The 25,204-nt window shown below is 51.4% G+C and overlaps 1 protein-coding gene across 8 annotated transcripts in view; it reads right to left on the bottom strand.

The window, feature by feature from the left end:
* Positions 1–25,204, bottom strand: part of ARHGAP22 (Rho GTPase activating protein 22) — a 207,443-nt gene that overhangs the window by 89,983 nt on the left and 92,256 nt on the right. For 6 of the 8 annotated variants that reach the window (XM_067710255.1, XM_067710256.1, XM_067710250.1 and 3 more), the window contains one exon: positions 22,407–22,494. In XM_067710255.1, coding sequence (XP_067566356.1) covers positions 22,407–22,494 — 88 coding nt within the window. Of the gene's footprint in view, positions 1–14,315; positions 16,657–16,689; positions 16,835–22,406; positions 22,495–25,204 lie in introns of those variants that run through there. The other 2 variants (XM_067710257.1, XM_067710258.1) reach the window with 2 other exon arrangements.

Here is a 25,204-nt window from a genome sequence, read left to right as displayed (position 1 = left end):
ACATCTTCCTGAGCTAGAAGGCCAACATCCTACACATCAAGGGAAAGCAGAGCCAGAACCAGGGGGCGGGTATCCAGTGAGTACAATGAGCTCTGGGAGGAGGATCGGATGCCAGCTTTGGAGGACAAAGGCTCTGTGGGGCTGGGGCTACACCCACCCATCCAGAGCTCCACCTCCTGCTGCTTTAGTCCATTTCTCTGGGAGCCTCAAAGCTTGGTGGTGAGGATATGGGGTTGTTGCTAAGGAGGCTGCTGCTGCTGGGATCCTAGCCCTCTGCAGCCTGAGCCCCTGGTTCCAGACACGCTCCAGGCCACTCGGGGATTTGCTTAGGAGTCTCAGGACCCGGCCTTCATACCCCTCTGCAGGAGTCTGGTTACTCCTCCCAGCTCATACCCAAGGTACCCCTAGGGTGCCATCTGAAGGTGTGAGCTCAGCCCTAGGCAGCTCAGGGAAGAGTAGAAATGGGGACATGGCATCTTAGTCACAGGTGTAGCTTTGGGGGGCTGTGATGATCATTCATTCATTCTTTCATTCATTTATTCATCCATGTACCAAACGATGACTGAACACAACTGAATACCTGAGAAGAACAGCCCAGGGCTGAGCTCTGGTGGGACAGTGCCCCGGTCTGCTGAGGGTGGTCAGGAGAGGCTCTCCAGAGGATAGGTCTCTGAGGTGAGAGCTGAGACATGAGGAGGAGTCCAGCACCTTAGGGATGGTGTGGGAATGGTCCTCCAAGGAGCACTGTTGGTATCATGTGAAGGAGCATGGTTCCAGGGTTGGGAGCAACACAGCAGGGCGTTTAGAGCATGATGCAGTCTGTGATTCTGACTGATCAGGCTGGTGCTGGAGTGAAGGAGGGACTGGAAGGGGGCAACCGGGAGAAGGGAGGAAGCCTAGAAGCAAAAGGCATAAGGCAGGTGAGAAATGCAGGGCAGAGGAGATGGAGATCGGGCGGGACTGTGTACTAGTGAGGTGGCCCCCAGCGCCCCACACCACCAGGTCCCCACACCCTGTGTGCTCCTATCCCCTTGAATCTGGGCCACCCTACGACTTGCTTTAACCAACAGAAGGTGACAGAAGTGAAGTGACTCTGGGCCAGCGCTGGGCCTAAATCCTAAAATGGCTTGGTAGCTTCCGCTGTTGTCTTCCCGGGAGAGCCACCCCCTTGTGAGCAGTGGGACTCAGTCCTGAGACCGCCATGCTCCGGGAAGCCTGAGCCAGCCATATGGAGAACTGAGGTCAAGGCCAGCCACGCGAGTGAGGCCGCCCTGGAGACGGTCCAGCTGTGTAGAGCAGTGATGAGCTATCCCTGCTGAGCCCTGCCCTCATTGCAGAACGAGAGCAAATAAATGTTTAAGTCACTTAGCTTTGGGGTAGTTTGTTATGCACTAACACAACTGAAACATGGGGGGCGGGGGTAATACGTCCTCCTAATAGCCAGCACTGCCAGGCTAAGAGTGTGACATTCCATTCGAATTCAGAGCAATCCTCTGTGTTCGGTATCCTCATCATTTCCACTTTAAAGAGGAGGACACTGAGGCACAGAGAGGGGAAGGAATTTGCACAGGTAATTCATACAGCTAATGAGTGGCTGAGCTTGGATTAGAGCCCAGCCTGTCTTGTTAAGGAGCCTCCGCTCTTAACTCTGTGGTAGATACTTTGGAGGGAGAGGAAACAAACGGCAATGGATTCATGCCGCATGGGTCTAAGGCATGTCCGTAGGTGAGGCTCGTGGTAAAAAAAGACAGCCCCTGGGAAGTGCTGGACGGGGTCTGGCAGGAAAGCTCACTGCTCACTTAGCTTTTCAGAGTAATGCCTGTTCCCTGGCGGCCCTGACACCTGGTTAGAGGGGGCTTCGTGAAGGTAAAAGCACTTTGTAGACTGCTTATTACAGACCTACCCCATACTGGCACCGGTATCTCCCATTTAATTTTCACAGCAGCCTCATGATGGTGATATGTCATAAGGCTCATTTTACAGGTGAGAATATAGTCATCTGCCCAGGTTATGTGAGCTCTCAAAGTCACAGAGCTGGTAGGGGGGAGAGCCTGTCCTTGAATGTGGGCAGTCTGACCACCATGGGACACCTTCTTAATGATCAGCTCCCTGCCTCCTGCTTTAGGGCCTGAGTCACCCTCTCCCATCTTCTCCTCCCATCACAGTTCTGATCTGTGTCAGGAGTTTGCCCACAATTCAGTGTGCATATTATGCTACACATACAACACTCACAGATATTCTGGAATTGGAAAGGACTTTACATTTTAGTACGGCCTTCTCAATTTTCATGGGAAATGAGAAGTCCAGAGAGGCTAGATCCACTCCACATCAGGCATTTCTTGAGGGCCTACTATGTGCCAGGCACTAAAGTTGAGTTGGAGACAAGTTGGGGCTATGTTCAGTCAACTGCAGTTTTTGCTTTGAAACAAATAGATGTAGAGAAATGATAAGCAGAAAAGAGGCTTCACCCACCATCTCTCAAAATAAGTTTTGTGCACTTTTACCACAGTGCATGGAAGGCAACTGATCTGGATTTAACTATCTGGTTAAACATATTAACTAGCTCCCTCCCACACCCCCATTATCCCTCATCAACAGAGCTGCTGTTATTCACTTTACAGACTCATTGCTCTGGGTTCTTTTTTCTAAAATGAAGTATGTCACTCTGGGGAAGGTGGAGTCTATTTGAAGCAAGCACACACTGCTTTGTGCTAGAAGAGGCTGTGGATCCCATAAGGAGTGGTATGCTTTTTCCTTTCTCTTAATGAGACTTAAGTCTCATTTCTCTTTTTCCTTTGGCTGCCAGGAAGCTCAGAGAAATTTTAAAGTTCGGCTTTGGCAAGTATGAAGGCACCAAAGTAGGCTTTCACATTTACATTTTGTTTCCTGATTTTGCTTTTCTACTTTTATTTGCATCTTCTTGGGTCCTTCAGTTTTATAATTATTACCATTGTGTTACCTTCATTTTAAGTGTTCTCATTAGAAGCCATTTCAAACCCTCTGTGGAATACCATAGGAGTATAAGTCGATAAGTGAATGTGATACCTCCTGTTTTAAACGAGGAGTTGGTAAACTTTTTCTGAGGGGCAGATCATAAACATATTTAAGCTTTGCCATATGGTCTCCGTAGCAACTACTCAACTCTGCCCTGGTAGCATGAAATCAACCATAGACAATACAGAAATGAATGGGTGTGGCTGTGTTTCAATAAAACTTTATTTACAAAAGCAGGTGGTAAGCCAGATTTGTCCTGTGGGCTTTATGTAGTTTGCAATCCCCTGTTTAGAAGACTTTTAGACCATTAGGAAATTGTTTCCTCTTAAGTTGGGAAGTACTTGGCTTAGAAAAAAAAGTGAATTCTCATCTCTAGGAGGCGGGGATTCTGTCCAAGATGTCTAGTTTCCATTTCTGGGTGACAGATTAGGAAAAAGCAACTGCACAAACTGTCTGGACAGTTGGCTCTCGGGAGAGATCCACAGTGCCCGGGAGGGGTCAGTCTCTGATACAGTGGGCTCTGAAGTCTGCCAGCCAGAGCCTATTCTCCTGCACATTTGCTATGCCCAGTCCTCAGGGAGGGGGGCAATGGGGGCCGGGCCCCAAGGTGCATGGCCAGCCGGCTTCCCCAGCTCCGGCCAATGGGCCTTCAGCCGCTGCGGATGTTGTTTGTGGAAGGAATGTGTCTGCAGCTCCAAATTCCCACAGAGAAAGACAAGGGGAATCGTTGGGGAGAAATTCCTGGGCCACATTTTTCTTGCTGTTCATGTGGCCTGAAGCCATTGAACTTGGCCAGACTGCCCAGAGAGGGATTTTACAAAGCCCATTGTCCTTCCTGAAGCCTCACCCCCAGCCCTGCTCCCACCTGCTCTTTCTGCCTTTCTTTCTTTCCTCCCCCAGCCCCAGGAGAAATGCAGCATGGGAAAGAGCAGGAGGCCAGGGCCATGGCCCCGAGGGCTTTTGCTCCTTGTCCAGGATTGACCGGCTGCAGCAGCAGCTCCTCGAAGGCAGGCAGGGCACTTCCTGGTGGCTGTGATGGCATCAGAACTTTCCATACACTACAGGGGCATGGTCTCATCTGCTTGAGCAGGAGTCACCAAGTGGTACACTTGCTTCAGTAATAAAAGCAACACATACTGAGCATCTGCTGTGTGCCAAGTACTGAGCATTCTACATACATTTACTCAAACTCCATAAGAACGCTATTACAACCCCCATTTTACTGATGGGGAAACTGAGGCGCAGAGCTGCTAAGTGATTTATCTGGGGTTCCACAGCTAGTAAGAGACAGGATTTGAACTGAGGAGCCTGGCTCCAGCGTGGCTCTTACCTCTCCCTTTCAGTACGTGGGATCCCCGTGGCTCAGCATTCCATTACAGATACTGCCCTAATGGCGAGTCTCCACAGTATTAGAAAAATCCAGGTGACAAAGCGTTTGCATAGATAAGACCTGTGCACCTTTGAAGGTTCCCAGCATCCCCACGTGCCACAGAAGATAAGACCCTCTACCATGAGCCTGGCCCATCTGTTGTCTGGTCCGCCTGGCTGAGGGCACAGCACTGTGACCTGGGGGTTAATTAGTCCTCCTTGCGGTTGTCACCATTGCTGCTGCAGCTGCTGACAGTGGAAGGGAGTGACCTCAGTTACCGGGTGAGTCTCTGAGTGTTTGCAATGCACCAGCCTCCAGGATTGGCAATTTGCATACATTATATGTCTTAAGCACAACCACCCTGAGACTGAATGTAGAAAACCCCATGTCACAGATAAAGAAACCAGCACGTTAATCAGGTAATTAATGCCGGCTACCGTTACAAAACAACCGCAAATCTTAGAGCCTCAACCCTATAAACATTCTTTCATGCTCAGGTCACCATCTCAAGTAGGTCAGTATGAAAGGCGGGTGGGAGGACGCTCTGCTCCAGGCGGTCACTCAGGGACTCAGGCTCCTTCTAGGACCTCAGCGTCCTCCCCTGGATCCTTTCCATCAGAGGAGGGAAGAGGGAGCAGGGGGATCTCAGGGAATTTTAGGGGCTGAGAGCAGCCTGCAGTCACACTCCCACCCACATTCCATTGTCCAGCGTTCAGTCATGTGACCCATCTTGCTGTGGGCGAGGCTGGAAAACTGTCTGCATGGACATAGGAAAGGGAAACAGGTTTGGCTGCCACCCTGGGGTTCAGAGAGGTGAGGTGCTGTGAGGGGCAGGTGGGCCATTAGATGCCCAAGCCTGTCTTTGGCCTCTGTACTGCCTTGACTAAAACTGAGTTGAATTCCAACTTCCACCACCTTGAAAGATCTTCTCTCTTTCAGTGGGGCAATGGATGGGGCCGAAAGTGCTGAAGGGCTATGAGGATTAACTGGGATATTAAGAGAAGTAAGTGCCCAACAGCCTTCCCTTTCATAGTAGAGCTGCAGCCAGCGGTGCTGGGCAGGTGGAGGGGCGGCACTGGGACAATCTCAGCCCAGAGGAGAGAGGTGGGGATGGCAGAGTCCACAGGGTGGGGGTTCAAGTACCTGTGCTTGCTGCTGCCACCTAGCTGTAGAAGGAGGAAGCACAGGACAAGCCGGCTTCGCGATTCTGGTTCTGGTGGGCAAGGGTCCAGGCCACTTCCATCCCATCCTGATGCCCATTAGGTTTCTTAGCAGAAGCTGGCCTTGGCCATGTGTCTAAAGCATAGATGCTGGGATGGGTGAAGTCCCCGTTCCCCAAGGTTTTGCTGTGGAAGCAGCAACTCTTCCAGGATGTTCTGCTCAGGCCTCAGCATTTCCCTCAGTCTGGAGGACTCCTAGCCTGATAAGGCAGGACCTCTGAGGTATGACTGTGGATGTCCTTGCTGACCACTCTCACAGGGCTGCCCCAGGATGGTGGGCATGGGGTGGGCCCCTCCCAAGCTGGCCTTGGTGTGTCAATGAGATCACAGGTGTGTGGGAACCGGCTGCTGGGCACCACAGAAATACCCCCGTGGGGAGGGAGAGGGCCACCAAATCTCTCCAGGGCCACACAGCACCTCTGGCACATGACATCTTGCTTCGGGAGAGGGTCCACAAGCTTCTACTCTGTCAAATCACACCCAGACACACACAATTTCCAGGGGCGAGTTGGCCTCAGATGGCCAGGTCAGATCCAGTTCTAGCATTTGACAACTCCCAAGGACCACCGTTTCTCTTCTCCCTACTCAGTCCCAGGTGGAGCTCACTAACCCCATGGCCACAGCACCCTTCCCACAGCCAGGCCTTGGTCCACCCGACAGGTGTCCTGAACACCAAATCCCAAGAAGAGTTTTTCAGACTATGGACTCCAAGCCAGTAGGGGGGTCATGAAATCACCTCAGTAGGTCTTGGCCAGTCTTTTAAAAAATGAGATAGAATCACAGAGAGTGGAAAATGCCAGTGGGCGCTGCATAGAGGAACAGTACTGTTCTGTGAAACCCTTGCTTCAGTGTGTGCCTGAGCCCTCAGGTGGGATGTAATGTTTATTTCTTGTCAAAAAAAGTGTGAAAACACAGTGGTGATGCAGCCATCTCATTCCTTCCAGAAAACTTGGGCTCTTTGTGCAAATTAGTCCACACATGTCTCTTCCTCCCCAATTCTCCCCACAGATCCCCCTTCTGCTGCATGCCAAAGGAGGGCACGATCTTTGCCAAGCCACTCAAAAATACAAAATAGAACCCACCACTACCGGCCACAAAAGGTCCCCTTAAGCACAGATCCCAGGATGCTGGGTGCTTACTCGTCTGGCATTTGCATCTCTAAGAGGGCCACTTAAGTGACCCTTCACAGAACAAAGAAGATCAGCTTCTCTCAATTTAAAAGAAAAGAAAAGAAAACCTTCTGCGCTGCACATCTCTTCAGTGGAGGCTCCTGCGCGGTGGGCTGGTCTGGCAAGCACTTTGTTCTGACACATCTGGTGAGTTGTTCCCTCTCCAGCATCATTCCTGAGACAGGTATTTGTGGAGTGCCACTCAGTGCCAGACACGGGAAACCACAGACCAGAGCCCCCTGCCCGACGGCCCTTCTCAGCCCGGCGTGTGTGTGTGTGTGTGTGTGTGTGTGCGTGTGCGTGTGTGTGTGTGTGTGTGTGTGTGTGTGTGTGTGTGTGTGTCTGATGAGGACGGCCGCTCCTCTGCCAGCTCCAGGCCCTTCCTCCCAGAGGAAGGCTCCGCCCATGGCAGGTGTGTTCTGGGCCTCACCTGCTCCAGCTCTTCCCCAGAGCCGGTCAGGAAAGGCCTGGCTCTCTAGGATGCTGGGATTCTCGTCATTCCTGCCTGTGGGTGGGAGAGGCCCCTCACGTGTCTGAGTGGCTATGATGTACCAGGCACCGCTGCATCCCGCATCCCTGCCGAGGCCCATCAGGGTCATTACTGTCACCATCCAGTGAGGCTCAGGAGATGAGGTGACTTTCTAAAGCATGCACACAGCCAGGAAGAAGCCAGTTCTTCCCAGGATCTCAGACTCTTGTGGCTCTGTTCTTCCCACTCGACCACAGGCAGCATTTGGAAGTGACCAGGTGGTGGAGCAGGTGGCGCAAATGACGGGCCATAGCTGGGGTAGCAGGCTGCTCAGATGGAGGGGCTAAGAGGATGCGGGACCTTCCAGGGAGGAGGGGAGGAAGGTGAGCCAGGTCTTTGAGGTTTGGGGCCTTGAGAGTGTGAGCTGGATTCTCCAGGCCAGTGAAAGTCAGTTCTGCTGCCAAAGGCCCACTGCTCTGGCCGCTTCACTACTAACTGCGTGTCTGTACCAGTTTGCTAGGGCTGCTGTAACCAATCAGCACAAACTGGGTGGCTTACAACAACAGAAATCTGTTCTCTCAGAGTTCTGGAGGCTAGAAGTCTGAAATGGAGGTGTTGGCAGGGCCATGCTCCTTCTGAAGGCTCTAGGGAAGGCTGTCCATGCCCTTTACTAGTGCTGGCGTTGCGGGGACTCCTCGGCCTTCCCTGGCTTGTAGCTGCATCACTCCAGTCTCTGCCTCCATCCTCACATGGCCTCTCCCTTGAGCGTCTGTGTGTCCAAATCTCTTCTCATAAGGACACCAGTCATTAATTTAGGGCCCACCCTATGCCAGATGTCATCTGAACTAATTTTATCGGCAAAGACCCTATTTCCAAATAAGGTTACATTCTGAGACTGCCGGTGGACATGAATTCTGGGGGGACAAGAACAACCTCCATCTTTTCCCAGCCATGGCCTCCTCAGCTCTGCTTCCTCCAATGCAAGTCTGCAAGAAAAGCAACAGGGGCAGCTGTGCCCTCAGAACCCAGGAAAGTATCACTGACCTTGAGGAAAGCTTCCAAATCTGGTGTTTTGTTTTGTTTTTATTTTAGTTATTGTAGCCCCAGTTTTTAACATTCTGGCATTCCAGAATAATGTGCTTTTAAAACACAACAAACTCCAGGTTATTTTTGTGATATATTTTTAAAAAATTGGAATCATTTACACCTGGGGATATGCTTCAATAGACGTTTAGATCCAGTAAGGAAAAGTTGTTTAGAAAGTGGTTTTCTATTCCTCCATAATCCACAGTGGGGAAGAGAACCAAGGTGCCTCTATTGCAACATAAATCCTTATTCTGGTTCAAAGACTTTCCGAACCAGTGGCCTTCAAACACAACTCCTCCCAGCAACCCGTCCACCAGACCCATGGGATCACCTACCCAGGAGGATGCTGCAGAAGATGAGACAAACTGGAAATGCTTTTTCGGAGATAAAACTAGAGGTCATGATTCATTAAAAGATGTAGCCCCTGCTAACCACGAAAAGCAGTTAAAAAAACCCTCTAGCATACTGAATAAGAAAGAAGATTATTTGAAGGTAAAGCACTCAAAGGATAATCTTAGATTGAAATTTAGTTTGGAACAATATCCTCAAAAATTTTATAGCAACTAGAAAAAAGGGCCCCAAATATGCTCGTGATTCAAAACTAACATCAAATAGTGTGATTTCAAGCGTTCATTATTATTAAACTTTTCTTTGTCTTATGGGGCTTGGTTTGTTTTTGTTTGTTTGTTTGTTTTTTGCGGTACGCGGGCCTCTCACTGTTGTGGCCTCTCCCGTTGCGAAGCACAGGCTCCGGATGCGCAGGCTCAGCGGCCATGACTCACGGGCCCAGCCGCTCCGCGGCATGTGGAATCCTCCCGGACCGGGGCACGAACCCGTGTCCCCTGCATCGGCAGGCAGACTCTCAACCACTGCGCCACCAGGGAAACCCGGTTTGTTATTTTTGAATAATATTTTATTAATTTCATCTGCTAATAATTTTTATTAGGAGGGTAATATTTTCAGTGTTTATGTTTTCACTTAATGCTTTTCATATGTATGCAATTTCTATTTGAAATGTATAAAATATGTAGCTTCACTGAATTTAACAATTTTATGTATTCTGTAGCCTTTTGGTGGAAAATATTGATAAGTAAGGCTGATATTTTAGAAACGCAGGGAATAAATACCTGCATTCACGCGTGTTGTTTTGCTCTGGCAACTGCAATTACTAACATCTTACTTATCAGCTTCTGCTAACTATGTTCCAGGCCTGGGGATTAATGCTCCACATGGAGATGCTCTTATTGAGCCCATTTTACAGATGAAGAGACTGAAGTTTAAAGGGTTATACGACTCGCTCAGGACCCCAGACCTGGGCAGAGGCTGAGCCACAGCTGAATCTCAGACAGTGTGACTCAACACCTCGCCCTTAACCACAGCCGCACAAGAATGGGGGTGTCCAATGACGCGGCCAATAAATGGGGGTGTCAAGTGACTCGGCCGATACACAATAACTATCATTTTCTAACCATCTTTGATTTTGAGTTTTTAATTGCCTACGCTAGAGCTCCCAGACTCAAACCCTTATAGAGAGATGAGACAGGTAAGTTGAACTGAGAAAGCAGGTGCCAGGGGCAGAAGGGGGCCTGGGATGGGGACGATAGGGAGAGGTGGGGATTCTGGCCAACTGGAGGACACTCAAGCTCTGTCCAAAAGGAGCAGCTGTTACTGAGATCCTGTTAATTGTTTATATGGAGAAAGTAGGCCCAAATTCACCCTTATAGAAATCTACATTATCAATGGGTAAAACCTTTTGCTTTGAAACATGTTTCATGAGCCAAACAAAATACGTCTTGCGGGCCAGAACCAGCCCGTGGGCAGTCAGCCCTGGTTACAGCTCGGCTTGCAGCCTGGGAACTACACTCAATTTCTTGTCACTGTTTGCCTCTCTCTACCATCACTTTCAGCTCCCTTCCTGCTTTTGAGTTGCTGCTCTTTCACAGGTTTAATTTCTCAAGCATCTTGAAGAGCACGGCACCCTAGTTTCTGCACGCACAGATGCAAGACCCTCCTTCAGAAGCTTACAGTCCAGGGTTGGGTAGCACTGATGTTGTTTCGCTTGGGAGCATGGCTTTGCATTTAACATGCACACAAATCGCTCAGGGCTTATTGCTATAACCCAGATTCTGTTTCAGTAGTTCTGAGTGGGGCCTGATAATCTGCATTTACAACAAGCTCCCAGTGATGCAGCTGGTCCATGGACCACACCTGGGTATGAAGGACCTAGACTAAAGAACAGCCTTGTGTCTAAGTTCCTAAGCTAAAGGCTCTCCATCAGAGGAGTCTCTGTACCTGGGCTTGGCTTCCCAGAGGTGACCTGGGTCATTCAACCCCCCACCCACTAATCCCCTGCCACATTCCTCCCCACATCCTAATTTATCTAGAGATTTAGTCTAGCTGAGATCACTCGTAAAGAATTTTATCTACATCTTTGTTCTGAGCTGGCACTGAGTATACCTCCTCCTGCACATCACCCTTTCCCATCCGGTATGCATATCTCTAGCTGAGGAATTTCTGTCTGCGCCCCTCTGTGTCTCAGACCTGTGGTGCCCGGCACCCTCCTCGGCTCCTGTTGGCAGCCTAAGATGGGACCCTGGACGGGGACTCACCTGGATGGACCCCGGTCTCCATCTTGTACTAGTCATGTGACTTTGGACAAGTTACCCCTCTGTGCCTCAGTTTCCAAATCTCTACAACAGGAGTGTAAGGTGCGATCACCTGGGAAGACTGAACCAATACACTGCAGGGTGCCCTTCCCACTTGTCTTTCTAAAAAGAAACTCAACAGATGACTTTAAGAATCTCATGTTGCTTGTGTCCTGCGGAAAATGTTAATATAGGGAATTTATTCCTATTGCTGTCCCAGGAACACGACCAGTTGCTCTTGAAGGAATTTAGCAGGTTTCCCCTGTGAGCGGTCTTTCATTCCGTCTGTCAGCAAACATGTTCCTGTACCTGATCTGGGTTGGGGCGTGTGAGGGGCAGCCATACAGAAGGTGGGCAGACACGTGCACAGTCGCCATAGCTGCAGGAGTGCCACACACGGGTGTCTTGCAAAGTCAGGAGATGTCAAGGTGTTAAACCGGGCATTTGCCAATTTTCAAATAATATTCTCAATGTTTTTCCATGTGAAACACCCCTAAGAAACAAGGGGCCCAGTGGTCAGTCAATCAATAGACCACAGAATGGCCAGAAAGTCACAAAGTTCTGAGAAAGTACTGTATTTGTTATACTTTTTGATATAAATAACTTGACCCATTGCCTTATAGTATATTATATAGTATATTATTTGAAAAGGTTACTAACTACTCTTTAAAGATACATTGATCCTTTGTTTCTAGGTTTTGCAGACACCTTATTGTAATACTTGCTAAACTGTATAGAATACTTAACACAGGCCAGTATTGTCCTAAGATATAGGTGTATCACATCACAAAAACACTATGGGGTATGTACTTAAAAAAAAAGTTTTCTTTTGAAATAATTCTAGATTCACTGGAAGTTGCAAAGAATTGTACAGAGAGGTCCCATGCACTCTTCACCCAGCCTCCCCCGATATTAGCATCTTATATAACTACAGCACAGCATCAAAACCAGGAAACCGACCTTGTACGATCAATCCACAGAACTGATTCAGATTCTGCCAGTTATACCTGGACTGGTGTGTGTGTGTGTGTGTGTGTGTGTGTGTGTGTGTGTGTGTGTGTGTGTGTGTGTGTGTGTGTGTGTAATGAGGCAGGGGAGGGGTCTATGCAGTTTTATCACATGTGTAGCTACATGAAACTATCACCACCATTAAGTTACTTAACTATATCATCAGAGTAAGGCTCCCTCTGCTCCTCCTTTATAGTCACATCCAACCCCTTTACCCCCATCCCTAACCCAAGATATAGATATACCCAAGGTATAGGTATACTTTAATTATTCTCATTTTATATATGAGGAAACTGAGGCACAGTGAAGTTAGCAATTGACCGAGGTCACATAGCTAGTAAGTTCTGGGTCTGGTTTTTGAACTCTATCATTAAAAAGACGCATCGCAGGGAGGGGTTTGTGGGAGCATGTGGGAGTGGAGTCTGGAAGGGCTTCCTAGATCTTTGTCTCGAATAGAGAAAGAGCATCACTTACAATGGGGGAGGGATGGAACATCGGACGACGTGGGAGTGGAACTGAGGGCTGCAAAACTGAATCCAGGTTGTCACAGCTGCTAGTCTGGGCTTCCGTGACCTCACAATGACCCAGTCATCTTCATTCCCAAACTTCTTCTCCCTGTCTGTCCTTTTTTAGTTGCCCAGCAGCCTGGCAGTCATTTTGGACTTCACCTCCAGCATCCTGTCCCTCACCGGGTCTGGCCTTTCTGCCTCCCAGCCATCCCCCATCCTCCCAGCCACAGCTTGGTTCCAACTTGTCAGTACCCAGTGCCTGCTGCTCTATTAAAGCAGCCCCCCCCAACTGGTTTCGGGTCTCCCTTGTTACCACCCACGCCAGTCCGGTCTTCTCATTGTTGCTGAATACGATCATAACTTTCCCCTGTTTAAGAACCTTCAGTGGCTCCTCATTGCTTATAAGACTGTCCAAATGCCAAGGCTCTTTGGGATCTAACCCACGGCGAATGGCTCAGAGTTAGCCAAGCTCTCTCATGCCCCAGGATATTGGCACAACTGTGCGTGTCTCCTCCCGTGCTCCTCGTCTGGGCCAGACACTGAGCACCGGGCTGAAGTTGCAGGTGTGAATCAGACATGGACCCCGCCCCCGAGGAGACCTAAGTCTGATGAGAGAAACGTAACTGCCCCCAAAAGAGAAGAAGGTCAAAAACCAAGAGGTACTTTCAATCGTGCATGAAAGGTGCACAGAAGCAGGTGCGGCTCTGAACGAGGAGCCCTGAGGTGGGAGAAGGTGGGTCACCTGGCTGGGACGAGGATGACAGTGGCAAGCCTGGAGTCTGGATCCACGCGCCTCCCCAAGCCAGGGCAGGACACTTCCTGGAGTCCCCGCAGGCCATGCAGGTGGCCCTCACTGTGCTGATCAGGAGGCCGTGGGTCAGGCAGAGTGTCACACTTGCCAAGGTGAGGCTGAGCCAGCGCACTGGGGTAAGGACCGTGTTACGCACTCAGGAAGCCAGGCTGCCCTGGTGGTGGGCAGCCCTGGGTGGGCCGCTAAAGGCAATTTCTGATTGGCCTCATTCAAGAGAGGTGGCTTCAGTCTAATCACCTAACGGACCACAGCCTTGATTTGCAAGGGATGCAGGCACTGCCTCCGAGGGCAACATTCCCTGATGCCCTCTGGGGTGGCGGCAGTTCCATTTAAAGGCCCCTCTGCCTTAGTGGATCAGGATGTGGGAGAAGCGGAGACTTCAGCAAGTGCAGGAGCGTCTCTATTAACAGGCCCAAAGGGAGAGGACAGGGCAGCAGTGGCTTCGGGCCCAGGGCAAGGGATGGACGGGAAGAACACAGGGCTGGGCTATGATGGGTGTAGCACGCTCAGCGCCTGGAGAAGCCACATCCCTTCTGGGTGCCAAGTTTATGAATAGGATAAAGACACTGATAAGATGTGCACTGAATTCATTTATGACTGGAGGCTCTGAGGGCTAGTGAATTTGCAAGAAGAGATCAACAGGGGTGTTAGGCTGAGCTCACAGGCTGGAGTCTAGAGCAAGAGAACAGAAAGTCAGGTCCTGCGTTTACGTCCAGTAGCCCACAGTCAGGGCTGAAGGGCCTGCGACCAGGGCAGGTGCACAGGGTCCCTACTCAGAAGGACCCTGTGTTAGGAATTCACTGCTCTCTGGTGGCTGTCTTGAGGTTGTCAACCATTTTGCCTTTAAATTTGTGTTTTATAAGTGAACTCTGATGGGCCAGGGGAGCGTGTGCAAGGGCTTGGAACCTCAATTCTCTGGTGGTCCTGCCCCTGGCAGCCTCCTGCTTCCAGGGGTGCTGAGCCACCCACTGTTTCCTGGTGCCCCAGGCCAACAGCCCCCCTTCCCCCTCCCCCCAGTGATTGCTGCCACCCCCTTCCCCTAGTCTGGCAGAGGGCTGGGGTCAGGGCCACCAACCCAGCACAGTCTCAGGGTGGAGCACGGTGGTGACAGTCCCGGCCTTGGTTGACAGCACCAGTGCACAGGGTAGGGCATCGGGCTGCGGGAAAGGGAGATGCCTGGTTGGACTCCCTCACCCAGGAAGGTGCACGGCGCCGCGGTCCAGTGGCTGCCGAGAGGGAGACCCGCAGCTGGTGGGAGTGTGCGCTGCACCTCGGGGGACCCTGGGTGCCTGTGAGTGGTCTCCTCTCATCCCACGAGTATCTCCTCCACCCAAGGGAGTGCGCCATTTAAACAGCAAATAGAAAACCCCGTGCCTGGTCTGGCCCTAGGCCCCTACAAAGAATAGCTACACCTGCTCCCGAGTCACAGTGCTTCGTGAGGCTGTCAAGCCCCTTGGTGCCCTCTTCCTACCACAGTGGAGCAGCTCAGCCTCGTTTGCATAAGGCCCTCAAGCACAGTGCTGGGATCATCACCTCCTTTATTCCAGACTCATGTCTCCATGGACACAGCCTCTGGGCTCCTTGCTCCTGTAGCTACCCCTCCACTGTACGCAGGACCAAGTACCTAATTTGTGGGGCCCAGTGCAAAGTAAAAACGCAGCGCTCCGCCTCCAAAAAGCAGGGAAAAAGCACCATTAAAGGCATCAGATATAAAATTTCCCCTTTCTTCCATGAGCTCCCTTTCAATCTGTCAAAGTGTGGTCCCAGGCCAGCAGCGCAGCATCACCTGAGAGCGCATTCGAAATGCAGGTCCTCTGGCCCCATCCCAGACCCTGGAATCAGTAACTTTGGGGATGAGCCCAGCATTCTAGGTTTTGATAAGTGCTCCAGGGGATTCTGATACGCAGGAAAACTTGAGAACAACTGCTGGAGAGCTGGGATTTGTTTGTTTTGAAAGCCATAAACTAAAGAAATTTGAAATCTTATTTGAAGTTTGTATATGGTAAAGAGGAGTTGAAAGAAAGGGAGAGAGGGAGGGAGAGAGAGAGGAGAGAGGAAAGAGGGAGGGAGGGAGGAAGGGGAGAGTGAGAACGGGCTGGTGGAGAGCAGAGGAGTGTTCTCTGCACGTCCACGTATCTTAGTTCACTTGATGTTCACAGCCTTCTTGCCAAGTAGGTAGTTTTCTTTCTATTATCAGATGATGAAAATGAGACTCAGAGAATGTAAGTTATTGGCCCAAGTTCTTGCCCTTAGTGTGTGGTGGAACTGAACTGTGAATCTTGGTGTCTGACTTCAAAACCTAGGCTTTGGGTTTCCCTGGTGGCACAGTGGTTGAGAATCTGCCTGCCAATGCAGGGGACACGGGTTCGAGCCCTGGTCTGGGAGGATCCCACATGCCGCGGAGCAACTAGGCCCGTGAGCCACAACTACTGAGCCTGCGCGTCTGGAGCCTGTGCTCCGTAACAAGAGAGGCCGCGACAGTGAGAGGCCCGCGCACCGCGATGAAGAGTGGCCCCTGCACAGAAACGAAGACCCAACACAGCCGTAAATAAATAAATAAATAAAGCAAACTGTCAACAAGTAAAAATAAACACTATTATATTAAAAAACCCCCCAAAACCTAGGCTTTCCCCCAGTTGTTCCTCCTCCCCCTCCCCCCCTTCACTTTAGGGGTACCTGCTGAGCACCTATTCTACGGCAGGCATTGCACCCAGTCGCCTCCGCATCCAGGCCCGTGCCGTGCGGTACGGCTCCACCGCACACACGTGGCTGCTGAGAACTTGAAATGCAGCTGGCCTAACTGAGCAAGGGGATGGTCAATTTCATTACAAGCGCGGCTTGCTTTATATTTCTATTGAACAGGGCTGCTCTAGAACATGATTTTGGCCAAAAGGAATGAACTGCAACCTCCTCTTCAAGGGCATCTATTTCCAGAGACGTCAGCGGGAGTTTCCCATACCTGGTCCTGTGTTTTGTTAAGAAAAGTGAGGTTAAGACAGTAGGGCCAGACCACAAAGCAGGGAAGTTCCAGAAACCACTCTTGTATTTGCTGATTCTCCCACCCTCAGGGGTGGGGAGCGCTTGTGAACTGCTCATCTAATTTCATTTCTAGTCATTACCCATCGTCTGGCGCTCTGCAGGCAAACTCAGCAGGGCCACCCGGGGTCAGGCTGATATGCCGGCTGGCTGGTACCAGGTGCCGAGATAGGCTGAGATCGGCATCCTGCTCAGGAGGCGGCTGAGGAGATGAGCGATGCTCTGGGGATGTCAGGAGCACCGTATCAGTCTACTTCTACAGAGTAATCTGTGTGCGCTGGCTTCGCTCCAAGGTCAGGCCTCACAGATAGCAGGCAGCAGTTCTCCTATCTGCTTCAAGCTGCAGGAGGATAAGGACAGCCAGCTGTAAGCTCAATGCCCGAGAGAGGCTTCAAAGATCCAGTGTAGCCGTAAGAAACTGCTGGAACCCGTTCTCGCAGGGGAAGCTTGCTTATGGAAGGCCATTCTTCTGGCACCATTCTACTAGGGCAGGTGGACACCTCGGAGGCCCTCTTATCCTGCAGTTGGAGAAACCAAGGAAATCTGATCTGGTTTCCCCAGCAAGTTAGAGACTGAGCTGGGTCTGGGACCCACTCAGATCCCAAAAGCATATGCTGATCAGGGCCCCCTTGCTAAGAACTTGGCACACGAGCTTGGAACTGCACAGGAAGAATCAGAGCTCCGCTTTAAGTGGCCTGGCTTCTGAGTTGCCTCCCCGACGGTGAGCGCTTTGGCAGGGCAGGGTGGTCTCCTCTGTGGACATTGGCTGGGGCGAGGGTCCGGGCAGAGCATGGACGGTGGTAACGAGGAGTGGCAGCTTACCTCCTCATCTCCAGCCGGGTCCTTGCAATCCCCCCATCATTACATTAGTGGGTTTGCTAACACACAGTTCTGGTTTTAACCATCCCTCCTGCCTGCTGAAGAAGTGCAGTGGCTAAAGTCCAAGCCTCTGTGTCCAGCATCCAAGGTGCTTCGTGACCTGGCCCCGCCCCCCTTTCCTCCTTGGTCCTCTACACCACGAGTCTCCCCCACAGAATACTTCCCCAGGCCTCTGTGCCTTTGTGTACTCTAGCCCCCCATCATTTGGGGATGACCTTCTCTTGTTTGCTCAGCTGGGTCATTTTCACTTCCCTGTCAAGGTTTAGCTTGGGTGAAATCTTCCCTAACCACCCAGGCGAGCCACCCTCACCCTCTGCTCTGGGCTCTCAGCCCTGGGGACACCCTACTGGGGCACTCATCACACAGTATTAGGACTGATAACTTACAGGTGATAGCTAAGCGGGAACTGTGTTGTTGTTATTAATAATAATGATAAACAGACAGACTGCAGAGAGGAGGGAAGAAGAGAAAAATATTGGCATCTACACTGAGCCAGGCACTAGGCTCCCCCTGCAACCTCACCAAACCCAAGGCACTTGGCTTTATTATCTCCAAATTAGAAGTCATGAGACAGAGGCACGGGGACATTGAGTGACTTGTCTAAAACCAAGCAGGCCCTGGGTGGCAGGGTCGGGCTTCTGTCCAGTCCTCCCTGACTTTGGAGAGGACAGTCTGGAACACTGGTCAGAGCTAGCTGCTGTGTGGTCACACGTGCCCTGCTGGAAGAGGGCAGAAAACAGGCGCAAACAGGGATATGGCACGTGCACTCGGCCTCCCCACTCTCTCCCCTGGAACCTTCCTTTCTGTGTGCAGATGTCTGCCCCTAGGGAACGGCGGCATCGCTGGCAAGCCTGGGTACACTCCACTGTCTCCCCAACTTCCATGGAGTGCCATTGCTCGCTTTGCTCGTACGAATGCCTAGGTGGAGCTGAAAACCCAAGGCCTCAAAGCCATCCCTGCCCAGGCCCATTGCCCGCAAGATGCCCACCTGGTGTCTGGGGAGTGGGTGGGGATCCCAAGCAACGTGGTAGAAGGAGGCAGCGGGGGGCTCTGTGGGAGAGCAGGGCACCTGCCAGACCTCTGAACTGGGCAGTTTCCCCACCAGAGCCTCCAGCACTTTATCTTGAGAAATGTGGTCTGTGGGGCACAAAGCAGACAGGCGCTCTGTGATGGGAACTGGGCCCAGATGTCAGAGCCACCGTGACACACTCCGTGTCCTCCGGCTCCAGAAGACAGCACTTTCCTGCTCTGAGATTCCGGGCGGCCTTCGTGTTTCACCCAGGTCATCCTCAGCCCCGCACGCTGGGACCCTCACACTCCAGGAGGAAATGCTGCCGGGAAAGGCGCTCGGACCTGGGACCCCGGTGTGGATTTGCAGAAAGAGCCACGGTCAGCGTGGACACTTGGTCCCTAAAGAAACAGCCATGGACTGTGTCTGATGCAGGGCACCTCCTCTCCCTTCCCTGGAAGCACCTGAGTTCCTCTGGGGGGTCCTTGTGCCTACTGTGTGAGCCTTTGTGGGCGGGTCTGTCCAGGCACTGGAGTGGACAGGTCCTTCCTCACCACCACAGCGTCACCAGTGGCAGGCACACGGCGTAAACACAGCCACCTCAGACCCTGAGCCATCGACGCAGCCGGGACTGAAGAGCCTGTGGGATTCGGCCTTCCCTGCTCAGAGCACCTACCACTCTTTCTTCCTGGCTCCGGGGGCCCTGAGCAGCCCTGCCGCCTGCCCCTTCCACACGCATCTCTCCAGCTTCCCATGGGCTGATTCTGTGTGGCCCCATAGCCTCTGGCCATTTCCCCCTTTGTCTGCATTTGTCAGAGCTGGCTTCTGCCACCTGCCATCGGGGACTCTGGAAAGACATGCCCAGCAGTGGAGAAGCCGTGATAGACCAGCAGTCACTCGCCAGCACGACTTAGGGCTCCCGTCTGAATGCCTGTAGTCAGTGGGCTTGCCTCCCTGTGGTAGCATCAAGGTAATACTAGAATAAGGATGTTAGCGAGACGACTTCTAGGGATCACCTAACTCGACCCATCAAACATAAGCACACGTTGTGGGTTTAGCAACTTTTTGTCCAGAGCGCCAAAGCAGGCCTCTCCACCCCTTCCCCCATCCTTGTAGGTTCGGAGGAAGGCCTAAGCTTGCCTGTGCCCAGATGCCTGCAGTGCCAAGCAGTGATGGTCTGGGAGGCCAAGAGGATCAAGTCTGCAAGGGGCAGACAGCTTTCAAAGGGCTGGGAGGGGCTGCTTTGCCCCTTCCTGGGAGGGGAGCAACTGCCAGGCTAGAGAAGAGGCCCGAGTGGGAAGGAGACCGAGCGTCCTCGAATCCCAGCCCCTCCTGGGGCCTGGCTCCTTCCGGACTGACCCAGGAACCAGCCTCAGACTATTGGTGGATGCGGGGCTCTGGGGCTAGAACTGGCTCAAGCCGCAGCCCCACTATTTAGTGGTGGTCGGAGCCCGTTAAGAATCAGAGGTGTGGCCTGGCTGACTGAGATGGCTGGGGGCTGGCTGGAGGACACGCGAGGCCTGTCATGAAATTGGCGTATCTCTCCACTAGATGGCACTCACAGTATAATTTTCCTCATATTTTAAATTCTATCTTGATGAAAAATTGTGATTTTTTTTTTATACTGTTAAAGAGCATGAATAGAGCTATGACTTAAAATTCATGTAACTGACCTCATGCATTATCGTTCTTGGGTTTCTATCACATGTCCAAGAGTTGTCAAGTTTCCCTCCCTCTGAGGTCTTGGGTGTGGCAGATGTGCACTGCAGTTCGGCTTTCCGGGGCCAGAAAGATGCATCCAACGGAAGCGGAAGCGACTAAGTCTTTCCTTTCAGCGCTTCCCAAAGGCTGCCTGGGGCTCTGCACTACCTACCACCTGACCTGCTTTCCCTGAGTGGTCTCACAGCTACCCTCCATCCCCAGCCCCGGCTTTCAGGAGCGGCTGCACAGCCAAAGGCAAGAGGGCGGCGCTTCGAACCTGCATATATTTGGTGCTTCGACCACTGCTGTGCTTGGGAAAAAGGGGTGTGAGGAGCCTTTCCTTCTATAACCGTGTCCTGAGACCTCTCGGGCCCACCCACGTAGGAAAAATGCCAGGCCTGTACCAGGTACCTGTGTTGAAGGGCAGCATAAGTGTGTGGCTTTGGAAGTCAGACTGCCCAGGTAGAAGCCCTGACCCTACTGCCATCCAGCTGTGTGTCCTTGGGCAAGTCACCAATCCTTTCTAACCCCCGGTGTCCTTTTTTATAAAATAGGCATGGAAGTACCCCTTACCTTAGAGGGATGTTTTGAGTACTGTGGTAGCAGAATAATGGCCCCACAAAGATGTCCACGTCCTAAGCCCTGGAACCCGTGAATGTGTTCCCTTACGTGGCAAATGGGTCTTCCCCACCGAGTCAAAGAAATTCTTGTAAATAGCTCTGACCCAGATAAAGAGCATGCACACTGGTGACCATTCCCATCCGGTCCCTGGGGGCACACGTCCAGTGCCTTTCTGACTTCATGGTGGTGCGCGCTGACCTCCACCTTGTGGCTCTGGCCTCACCTCAGCCCTCCCCAACTCCCAGGCCCAGGCCCCCGGCCCCTCCCCAAGCCTTCCTTCCATGTGTCCAGCTCCCCCTCCCCTACATGGCAGGGCCCTGCCTACCTCACTCCCCTCCTTCATTTCTTCTCTACCTTCTTGGCAGAAACCTTTACTCCTGTTCCATAATCAACCAAGCCTCTATTTTCCACTCCATGCCCTGGGATCCCTCTGTTGCCACCTTCTAATGTGTCCTTTCAGCAACAAGATTCTTGCAGTAGATGAAATACCCAAATGAAACCACGGTACTTGAATTCTGCATATGCGGCAGGCAGTTGGGAGAGTCTCCCTGCACTTCACCTGCAGCCTGTACCTCCTGGAGTTCCCAGTATGGACAGAGCAAAGGTGAGCACACCCTGCCCCAGGCTTGGATTCGCTCAGTCCTGCTCCCAGTGGGCCATAGCTTGCTGGCCTGAGCCTGGGCTGATGCGTCCCCTGGTGCACAGCCCGTAGCCAGGTCACTTTGTCAGAGAGGTTGTGTGGCTCTGCCTCTCTGAGACTGTAAACTTACTGGCTCACAGACCCCACAGGCCCTAGCACACTCGATCCACAGCCACCACTTCCCAGAAGGAAGTCTAGATTCGATTGGCACATGATAGGGTGTGATGACTAGCTGCCTGTAGCCTCTGCTCTCGGTGCTCTGCCCAGACCCCTGGGCACTCACTGTTCCCATCCACACTGGCAGCCTCTTTCCTCAAGCACCTGCGGCTCTGCCTGAAGGCCTTCTCTGAAGGCAGGGAGCTTGGCCAAGCGCAGGGCGGGCCAGAAATGCCAGAGTCAGCCTCCCAGGGAGCAGCTCTCAGTTAATGGCCGGTGGGACTTGGTGGGTAAACCCCCAGCCTCCTCACTCCTTGGGTGAGACACCTCTGAGTCGGTTCATTGGAACTGAGCCCCGGGCACCCCCAGTGGCACCAGCTCACCCTGCTGGCTCTCCCTTCCTGCTCCCTTTCTCGTGCTTTTTGGGATCACCACAGGATGAACTGCTCAGATCCTTGCCTGAGGCCCTGCAACAGGGGGAGGCCAAGCTTAGTAAAATACCACCTCACCAGCCAGCCCCTCTGTAAACTGACTCACTTGCAAGACACATTTACTTAGTTCAATAAGAACCACATTTTAAAACTGGGAACTTTAAAAACCTGCTTTGTAACTGCTAACATGTCGGCGGTTCTTTGAGTTAAATCGCTCCCCTTCCTCCCACCACATTGCAATGCTTTGTTCTGGGATTCGTGACAGAGCTTATTTTAATGCTCTGAACCTGTGCTAGTGGTTTTCCCTGGACTTATTTGCATGTGACCCAGATATTGTGTTTGGACCTTCACTCTAAGGTGTCCCCATGGATTGGTTACCTCCCTTGTTTTATTTTGAACTTAAAAATCCACACTTTCCTCTCATCAGAAGCTAATTACCTAGATAATTGACTGGACTTTCTAAATTCCCCCCAAATGTGTAATATCCTCTAGATTTGGCCCAAATTTCCGAATTGTGCTTGGAGACAGCGCTGGCGTTCTCACAGAGAGGAGTGTTGCGGAGGTGGCCCTTCCCAGGCCAGAGGTGCAGTGACACTGCCATTGGGGCCACCAGGGCCAGCCCCAGCACAGAGCTGAAGGGTGCTCAAGCCTACCTGGGCTGATCTCAAAGAGGTGCTTTCCCGGGTCCTCAGGGCCAGGAAGAAGTTCAGTCACCTGGGTCCCTTGTAGAGAAATAAAGCCCTAAATAGAGAGACAAACACAAACACGAGAGCGTGAGATGGCTGGGAAAGGGCTTCTGCGGTCAGGGCTCTGGGGAGCAGAGGGTGAAGCCGCGGGTCAGAGTCCCAGCCCTCCAGGACCTGGATGGGCAGGCTGGGTGCTGGGAGGAGCACAGGCCTCCTCTCCATGGCAGGGACCGAGCGCACATGAGGCCTTGCATGGGGTGCCTGCTCGAGTGGGCCGACACTACCTTCTGACACCCTTGGAGGAGCTCTGCCCACAGAGGACTGCCCAGGGTTGTCACTCTCCTGGTTAAGGCATGGTAAGCCCAAGTCAGGAGCAGGGAGGAAGGCTCCATTATTGGGGCGGGGGCGGGGGGGGAATGTGCCCATTTGCAGGCTTTCTGGGGCAGGAGAGTCAGGGAGAGGAAGGTTTCTTGTATGTAACTGTCCAGGCGGTAACATGGGGGAAAGGATGCACAGATCTGTGTGAGCCCAGTATTGCCCCCTCCTGGCTGGGTGAGATTTCATTTCTTTACCTGTTACGTGGGAGTCAGCTACCGCGAAGAAGGTACCATACCTACAGTCTAACTGCCTGGGTTCAAATCCTGGGTCACCTACTTACTGGCTGTGTGACCTCAGGCAAAGTATTTAACCTCTCTGTGCAACTTCCCAATTTCCTTATCTGTGAAATAGGAATAATAATTGTCCTTTCCAGGGCTGTTGTGAGCATTAAGTGAATTAGTACTTGGGAAGCCCTCAGAGCAGTACCTGGCATAGTGAAAGCTGTTTATTTGCTAAATAAACCCCAGCTATTACTGTGTGTCAGGGCTCCACACTGGGTGGGGGAACAGCATCCCTGCATCTGCACTTGCCCAGGTGACTGACGCGGTCACTTGCTGTATCCACACGGTTGCCTCCAGTCCCCACCCCCATGTGTACTCATGGAGCGCTCTTCTTTCCACTCCCATCTTTTCCAGGCAATTCCTGGCTTTCAAGGTGACTGGAGGCTCCACGTGGCTGCTGGAGTCTTGTGCTGCACGGACACATGGAGATGCCTTTTCTCATTTAAGCACCGTAAAGGCAGAACGGCGTCTTTACCTACGGATGCTTGCTTTAGAGAAATTATAGCAATAAACCGGAGAACCAGATGGTAATCGCTGTAACTGAACTAACGGTGTCTTTCTAGGAAACCGAGGGCTAGTGGGAATAAATCAGGGCTGCAACCCCAGGATGGGGAAACGTGTTCATTACAGGATGTGGATGAGATCCATCACTGGCTAACGGGAAGGGTCTCTGGTGTTTGCTGTTTCAGTAACTGTCTCTGAGTACTTCTGAGCACTTTGGGTTTTTTTCCCTCTATGCCTCAATATCTGTCATCCATAAAATGGGAGTAACAATATTGACATTGACATTACTTTCTACTCCAGCTAAATGGAAAAGCAGTAATAACCCTTGTTTACAGAGCTTGTACTATATTCCTGGCTCTTTGTCTAAACTATTGGATTTAATCTTTCTAGAGGCCCCACAGGGGTGAGTACTACTATTCCTATCGTCTTGGGCAAGCAGATGGAGGTCGGAGAGGTGAAGCAACCAGTCTCCTGGTCCCACTGCTGGCAAGGGCAAGCGGGGACGTGCACTCCGGGGGTGTCTGATGATGGAGCACTTTCCCTCCTGTATTTGTGACAGCAGCTGCCGGCTGACTTTGTGTGCAAGAAGCTGCCCTGGAGAGCCAGGCTGTGCCTTTGGGACCCACTGCTCATCACTCACTCAGAAGAATCCCAGTGTGGCCCCCATTACTGCAAGGGGCCCTCAGAACTGGCTTTTGGTCACCCAGATCCCTCCTGCTTCCCACGGGTTAAGAGCACGGCTTTGATCCCAGCATTTTGCTCAAGCACTTGTGGGGGGAGGGCTGGGAGTGGGGAAGAAAAGGGGAGGGGAGAGGAAGGGGGCAGGAGAGCAGAGGGAGTCTGCTTTCCCCTTTCCGGTATGTCATTTGTTAAGGCTGTGATGAAAGACACGTAGAAGTCAGTATGAAGCATCCAGCTGAGACCCTCGGGCTAGGTCTCAACCTTGAGAGGGCATGAGAGTCACCCCAGGGCTTGTTAAAACACGGAGTACCAAGTTTGGTGGTCTTGCAGTAAGTGTTTAACAACAGGTTCTCCAAAAAAAATAAGGCAAGCTGATTTGTAGTGTTTGCCAACTTCTGTGATATAAATACCCTCCATGGCTGATTTCATGTCGTCATTGAATGTGGCACTGGGGACAAATGCACCGCAGTGTTCCTGCCACGTGGATACCATAGGGGTCAACAGGCTCTAGAGCACAGATAGGAGTAAATGAAATCAAACAATTAGGGGGTGATACATTTTGAGGACTGATTATCTTTATTTTTTTAATGTATTTTATTGAAGTATAGTTGATTTACAACATTGTGTTAGTTTCAGGTATTCAGTAAAGTGATTCAGTTATATATATATGTGTTTATATACATATTCTTTTTCATATTATTTTCCATTATGGTTTATGACAAGATATTGAATATAGTTCCCTGTGCTCTACAGTAGGACCTTGCTGTTTATCCATTAATTACCTTTGTTTTTAATATAATTTATTTAATTGTAGGTCTGTATGATTTAATTTCTAATAGTGGAAATGTTTAGCAACTGGCTGGTAAGCATAGCACTAATAGAACTACCCCTGGGGTTTCTGACTCTATAGGTCTGGAGAAA

Source organism: Pseudorca crassidens, chromosome 16 (genome assembly GCF_039906515.1).
Source record: "Pseudorca crassidens isolate mPseCra1 chromosome 16, mPseCra1.hap1, whole genome shotgun sequence".
NCBI classification, from domain to species: Eukaryota; Metazoa; Chordata; class Mammalia; order Artiodactyla; family Delphinidae; genus Pseudorca; species Pseudorca crassidens.
This window is presented reverse-complemented; position numbering and strand designations above follow the sequence as displayed.